The sequence below is a fragment of the Pogoniulus pusillus genome, chromosome 6 (genome assembly GCF_015220805.1).
Source record: "Pogoniulus pusillus isolate bPogPus1 chromosome 6, bPogPus1.pri, whole genome shotgun sequence".
Taxonomy (NCBI): domain Eukaryota; kingdom Metazoa; phylum Chordata; class Aves; order Piciformes; family Lybiidae; genus Pogoniulus; species Pogoniulus pusillus.
In genome coordinates this window covers 2050471-2057708 of record NC_087269.1, presented here as the reverse complement: position 1 = coordinate 2057708, position 7238 = coordinate 2050471, and the positions used below count along the sequence as shown (strand labels likewise).

General features: G+C 50.4%; 1 protein-coding gene across 1 annotated transcript in view; it reads right to left on the bottom strand.

Annotated features, from left to right (window-relative positions):
* Nucleotides 1-2552: 2552 nt before the first annotated feature.
* MOGAT2 (monoacylglycerol O-acyltransferase 2) overlaps nucleotides 2553-7238 on the bottom strand; it is a 36844-nt gene continuing 32158 nt past the window's right edge. The window contains exons 5-7 of the mRNA XM_064144214.1: nucleotides 6723-6897; nucleotides 6379-6578; nucleotides 2553-3707 (exon numbers count right to left, since the gene is read on the bottom strand). Coding sequence (XP_064000284.1) covers nucleotides 3553-3707; nucleotides 6379-6578; nucleotides 6723-6897 — 530 coding nt within the window. The 3' untranslated portion in view covers nucleotides 2553-3552. The remainder of the gene's footprint in view (nucleotides 3708-6378; nucleotides 6579-6722; nucleotides 6898-7238) is intronic.

Sequence of the window (7238 nt, the reverse complement as noted above, 5' to 3'; positions counted from 1 at the left end):
CCAAGCTCATCCCAGTTCAACCTAGCCCCCAGCCCTATCCAATCCACCAGACCATGGCACTAAGTGCCTCATCCAGTTGTTTCTTGAACACCTCCATGGACAGTGACCTGTAGGGAATGTCAGAGGGTTGATGTAAAGGACATCATGGAGCCCCCACAATGCAGCTGAAGGCCACACTGTGATTCCAGCAGGCGAGCACACAGTGACCACGAGGAGCAAACCGAGGTGCTTAGCCTTGCTAGGAGATCCCACAGCTTAAAAGGATCTCCTTTGGAGATCACAGCAGCTAAGCACTTGGTAAACACTGCTGGGAATCCTGCCCTTACTCCATCTCCCTGGTGGCAGCATCCTACAGCGTTGTTTACATGCCCTTGGCAGTGCAGTTCAAAGTACTCTGTGATGTGGAGGTGGATTTCTCCAGCACCCTCACCTACCCTTGGCCATGAAGGGTATGTTTGCAGTAAGCAATCAAGGTCTGTGCTAGCTGAAGGTGGTGCAATTTTTTTCTGTGTCTTTTTTTCCCCCCCCCATGGCTTATTTTTGTTCCTCTGCCTGAACACTGCAATCCTGGGCAAGCTGCTGTGGCTGCCCCCTGCTTTAGCACGGGGGTTGGACTGGATGAACCCCAGGGGTTCCTTTCATCCTCCACCATTCTGTGAAGAAGTGAAGTCAGGGGATAAAAGAGGTAGAAAAGCAGCTCATTGGGTTCAAACCAGATAGAACAAAAAGACCTCACAGAGAGAGTGATTGGCATTGGAATGGGCTGCCCAGGGAGGTGGTGGAGACACTGTCCCTGGAGGTGTTCAGTACAAGCCTGGATGAGGCACTTAGTGCCATGGTCTGGTTGATTGGCTAGGGCTGGGTGCTAGATTGGACTGGCTGAGCTTGGAGCTCCCTTCCAGCCTGGTTGATTCTATGACCTTGGAGGTGTTCAGTACCAGGCTGCACATGGTCTAGTGGGAGGTATCCCTGCCCGTGGCAAAAGGGAATGGAACTAGATGATCTTTAAAGTCCCTTCCAATCCAAACCATTTTGTCATTCTATGAGTCCATGATTCTCTGACTATCCCCTCCCCAAAAGAGGTCTCCTCTGGAGACCTGTGGTTTTGGTTGATGCTTCAATGCTTTACATGATTTTGAAGGCAAGGTGATGGATTTCAGATGCATGTGCAATTTCACTTCCTTTCTTGACAAGGAAAAAGGCTCTGTGGCAGGAAAGGAAGATGTCTAACACACCACATTTGGGGCCTTTATTGAATTCAAAGCAAGGGATCTTTCCCTGAGCAGGAAATCTTTCTCTGAGCAGAAAGCCACACATTTTTCTAGCTGTTTGCTCCAACCTTGTAACCTCATCCCTTGGGCAGTAAAACAGTTTTGTGGGACTAGAGCTAGAGAAGGGGCAAAAAAAGAAACAGAGACATTTTGCTTGGCTTTCCTCCTCTTGTAGAATTAGTCCAAGTTTTGCATTCATCAGTTGTTGAAGGTTTTCTTCTGAGCTTCAGGATCTGAACCCACTAAGCAAGGCAAATCCAGATTAGAGCTTCTCAATACTGGAGAGATCAGGAGAGAAGTGGTCAGAGGATGACACAGGGGAGAGGAGAGGAGAGGAGAGGAGAGGAGGGGAGGGGAGGGGAGGGGAGGGGAGGGGAGGGGAGGGGAGGGGAGGGGAGGGGAGGGGAGGGGAGGGGAGGGGAGGGGAGGGGAGGGGAGGGGAGGGGAGAGGAGGGGAGAGGAGGGGAGAGGAGGGGAGAGGAGGGGAGAGGAGGGGAGGGGAGAGGAGGGGAGAGGAGGGGAGAGGAGGGGAGAGGAGGGGAGAGGAGAGGAGGGGAGAGGAGGGGAGAGGAGGGGAGAGGAGGGGAGAGGAGGGGAGAGGAGGACCACCTTGTTTTGTCAGTTGAGAAAATTTCTGTGTGCTTTCCTTATTAAATGCAACTCCTGCAGACACAGTACCAAAATGAGGTGCTCTGCAGGAGTTTTGTTGGCTCCTTGCAAGTGAAGAAAGGGACATGAGGAAGAGGAAAAGAGCTGAAGGGAGGGAGAGAAGAAGGTGATGATGTGAGGGTTCTTACAGAGGTCAAGTAAAGCTGATCTGAGCAGATGGTTTCCTGCCACCAAATCTTCCACGGTGCAAAAGCTCATGAAGTGCAGAGTTGAATGAAGCTCTGGATATCATAGCATCATAGAATCAACCAGGCTGGAAGAGACCTCCAAGCTCATCCAGTCCAACCTATCCCCCAGCCCTATCCAGTCAACCAGACCATGGCACTAAGAGCCTCATCCAGTCTTTGCTTGAACACCTCCAGGGATGGCAACTCCACCACCTCCCTGGGCAGCCCATTCCAATGCCAATCACTCTCTCTGCCAACAACTTCCTCCCAGCATCCAGCCTATACTTTCCCCTGCACAACTTGAGACTGTGTCCCCTTGTTCTATTGCTGGTTGCCTGGGAGAAGAGGCCACCCCCCACCTGGCTACAGCCTCCCTTCAGGTAGTTGTAGACAGCAATGAGGCTTGCCCTGAGCCTCCTCTTCTCTAGGCTAAACAACCCCAGCTCCCTCAGCCTCTCCTCATAGGGTGTGTGTTCCAGGATACTGGGAAGAAGAGGCTATTTAAAGCCTTGATCACCTACCAAACATGACTTTGTGAGCCATATTTCTTGTCCCAGATCACCTCTCCCTTCTCCTGACCATTCTTTCTCCTTAGGAAACGTCCTTGTGGTCAAATGAACTTCACGGTGACAGCGTTGCTGTGGCTGCAGACTGGACCAAGGGATTCCCAGAGTCAGGTAGGAAGAACCCTCTGGATGACCATATCTCCTTTATTGGTTTTTTTCTTTTCTGGTTGTTTTGGGGATTTTTTATTTCTGGCCTCAGTAGGGTGCAGCATCAAGATGCTGCTGAAGGTGCCCACCACCACTCTGGGAGTATGAGCTTGCTGATAAACTGTGCAGCAGGTGGTGAGAAAAGAGCTGAGGGAAATGAGAGACAGGAAGAGCACCAAGCAAAAAGATGATCCTATGTGGGTCTAGGCAAAATTGTATTTCAAACCCCATTTGCATCCAGCAGAAATTATCCTCAGCATCCCATTTCTGAATGAAAATAATGCAGAGGCAACTTTCTGCCTGCAAATGGCCTCCAAGCTGGACTGGAAGTGTGGGTTTTGTGCTAGAGAGATTCAACAGTGCTGGCAATAGGTGGGATTTTCTTTTGTTTTCTTCTTTATATCTTTTATGTTTCCTACAAAGAAGGAAAATTCTGGCTTTACAGCCATAAAAATGCTGGGAAAATTAAGTTCTTGGCTGCCCAGAGAGGTTGTGGAGTCTTGTGTGGAGAGATTCAAGACTCACCTAGGCAATCTGCTCTGGGTGACCTTGCTCTAGCAGAGGGGTTGGGCTGATCTCAAGAGGTCCCTTCCAACCTCCACCACCCTGTGATTTTCACTGCACTGTATGGACCATTTCTTAACCATATCTAAGCTGAGGTTGTGAAATAGTTCCAGAGACAGGGAGAAACTTGGAGTTTGACCTCCCTGATTTCATCTTGCTTGAGGAGCTCTATATAAATTCCAGGTGTCTGTATTCTGGGATGTTATATTTAGCTTTGTGCTCCTCAAAGAGCTTGCTCAATTCGTCCAGGTATTTCTGGTGGACCTGATCCACCTCTTCATTGGAAGGTTTCTGCTTCTTCTGCACTGGAATTGGCTTCCCAACTGGAAAAGAAGCACAGGTGTTAGGAAGAGCCAGCACCAGGTCTCTCTGAACATTCTCTTAGCACAGAGCTGGGGTCCAGCTCTTGAAGGATTCAGAGAGCAGATCAGCATGATCAGTCATGTCCTAACATTTGGGATGTAACACAATCAAGGAGGTAGGGAGGTGGAGGTTCAAATCCTGGCTCCAAAGTCACATCTGTCCTTGCCTCAGTTTCCCCACCCTCAAAGTTAGTTAAAGCCAAAGACCTTCTGTGTAGCTCTTTGAAGTACAAAGTTCTACATCCCAAAGCAGACCCTACAGCTGCTCCTAACACCTCCAGATGTGCTGCAGGTAACAACAACATCAGCCTAGTTTTGGTGTTGGTCTTTCCAAGTTATTCTGGCATGGCCCTGGGAATCTGTATTGCACATAATGAAACTGAGGCAAAGGGAGGTCCAAGATGACCTAAATTCACCAGTGATGGGAGTTGCTCAGATTAAAGTGTGAGGTGTCCCTGCCCATGGCAGGGGTGGGGGAACCAGATGATCCTCGCAGGGGTGTGGGAATTGGATGATCCTCGTGGTCCCTTCCAACCCTGACTGATTCTGTGATGCTATGATTCTATGAAAGCTCCTGTGAAACATCTGATTTTCAGTGAGAACCTTATCTTTAGCTAAGGTTTTGTCAAAGGCAGATCTAATGAATGCTTTTGTCAAAGGCAGATCTAATTAATTTGATTCCTGGCACTGGAAGAAGCTCCTCCCCATCTCCCAGAGCCACAACCAGCAGGACTGGGACAGAGAAGTCCATGAGGTACCTCTCTTGCTCTGCTCTCGCACTCAAATAGTGTTTGTCAGGTGATAGAGGATTTCATCACCATGTAAGGCTGCTCCCCTCATCAGATTAATGAAGAGCCTCTGTGAGACTGCACAGCTCATAAAACCATTGAGACAATCCAAACAGGTTGTAAAACAATTAGAAGTAATTGCTGGCTGTCAAACCTCATCAGTGGGGCAAGACTGAGAATACCTTTCCAGACACCCTCTTTAATTAGCTTAATTCAGAATATCAGCCATGCTGCTGGGCCAACCATGGGGTTGTTTAAACCAGGCAAAACATCTCCCACTCCCAAAACCCCTGTCTTTAAATTTGGTATCCATGGGCACGGCCTCTGGTTGAGACAATGTGAACTGTTTGTGTTGGGGCTTGTGGTTGTGTCTGCACTGAACACACCTGCAGACTTCTGATGTGTTCACAGAGTGAACTGAGTTGGAAAGGACCTTTAAAGGTCATCTGGTCCAACCCCCTCACTGCAATAAGCAGGGACATCCCCAATTAGATGAGGTTGCTCAGAGCCCAATCAAGCTTGGACCATGAATGTCTCCAGGAATGGAGCCTCCACTGCCTCCCTGGGCAACCTGTCCCAGTATTTCACCATCCTCATAGTGAAGAACTATTTCCTAATGTCCAATCTAAACCTCCCTTGCTCTAGTTTAAAACCATTCCCCTTTGTCCTGTCAGTACAAGCCCTTATAAAAAGTCCTTCCTCAGCTTTCTTGTAAGCCCCTTCAGGTACTGGAAGGCTACAATAAGATCTCCCTAGAGAGGTCTCTCCCTTCTCCAGCCTGACCAGACCCAGCTCTCCCAGTCTGTGTTGCCCTACTTGCATGTGTAAAATTGGCTTGGAAGGACTTTAATCCATCCACTTGGCTTGCAAAAAGTTTAATCCAATGCAGTTGCAGAGGTTCCTATCACAAAGTTGTGCTGAGGTAGAGTTTGGCTGCATCCTACAGGGCTGGTGGAGTGGCCATGTCTGTTCTGGGGCTTCCCCAGCACAACCCAGATGATTTGTGCTGTCATAAAACAAAGCCAGAGTCCCAAAACACTGTGATATGTGAATCAGAGAACACCAGGCTGGGAGAACCTCAAGGATCTTGAGATTGGATTAGATGATCTTTTGAGGTCCCATCCAGCCCCTAAGATTCTGTGATTCTGTGATCTCATGAACCTCATGGACTTGATGGAGTGGGTCCAGAGGAGGGTCATAAAAATGATCATGGAGTCAGAGCAGCTCTGCTATGAGGACAGGCTGAGGGAGCTGGGGGTGTGCAGCCTGGAGAAGAGAAGGCTCCAGGCAGACCTAAGAGCAGCCTTGCCAGGACCTGAAGTGAGCTACAAGAACGCTGCAGAGAGACTGTTTGCAAAGGGCTGCAGGGACAGGATGAGGGCAATGGCTTCAAAGTAGAGCAGAGCAGTTTGAGATTGGATGTGAGGAACAAGTTCTGCACCAGGAGGCTGCTGGAACACTGCAACAGGTTGCTTGGGGAGGTGGTTGCAGCCCCATGCCTGAAGATACTGAAGGTGAGGCTGAACAGGGCTTTGGGCAACCTTATCTAGTTGGGGCTGTCCCTGCTGAGTGCAGAGGGGTTTGGACTGACTGAGCTTTGGGAGTTCCTTTCCAACCCCACCCATTCTATGATTCTATGATCATTTGGACCAATCTTTCTCATCAAGAGCATCTGTGCAGCAGCTGGGGATACTTTTGCCAGCACATTTCTAGACCACCTCAGCTTGTACTTTCTGGCATGCTGCTCCAGAACAGCTGGAAGCTGGCACACACCCACGGACTGTCCTCACTGTGGCCAGGCTGAGTGTGGCTTGGTTAGGCTGGTGAGCCAGGGAGGGACTTACCCACGGTGCAGATGGGCCGGCGGTAGGGCACCAGCCCAAAGCTGTACTGGAAGATGCCTCGTGCGTGGAAGAGGGGCAGGGAGATGCCCATGATCTGCTGGAGCTTCTGCTGGATCACTCGGAGCCAGGAGCCCTTGGGGTTCCACACCTGATCATAGAGGTCATTCTCCCCAAAAGAGAAGACAGGGACCAGTGGAGTGCTGCAAGGCATCCAACCCAGGTGTATGCAGGTTAGCAAAGTCCTCCCCAAAACACCTTCCTCCTCCTCCAAAATCAACCCAGTAACGAGCCACAGAGCAGAGCATCCCTCCCCAAGCAGCTGCTGACCCAGTGCCCTGCCTCACCCGTGCTGGATGGCCAAGCGCACAAACCCCTTCCTGTTCTTCAGCAGCAAGGTGCAGGACCCTGGGCGGGCATCCAGTGCCTCCTGTGCTCCACCCACGATGATGGTCAGAGCATTCCCACCCTCTGGCTTCTTTAGCACATAGGAGGCACTCTCCTTTTCAGAGGAGACAAGGCCTGGCAGGGCACAGAAGAAGAATCACAGAATTAATCAGGTTGGAAAAGACCTTCAAGATCATCCAGGCCAACCTAGCACCTAACCCTTCTGATTATCCAGGCCATGGCACTAAGTGCCCCAGCCAGCCTCTTGTTAAACATCTCCAGGGATGGAGACTCCACCACCTCCCTGGGCAGCCCATTCCAGTGCCAATCACTCTCTCTGCCAGCAGCTTCCTAACAACATCCAGCCCAGACCTGCCCTGGCACAGCTTCAGACTCTGGCCCCTTCTGCTCTTGCTGCTTGCCTGGCAGCAGAGCCCAACCCCACCTGGCTACAGCCTCCCTGCAGGCAGCTGCAG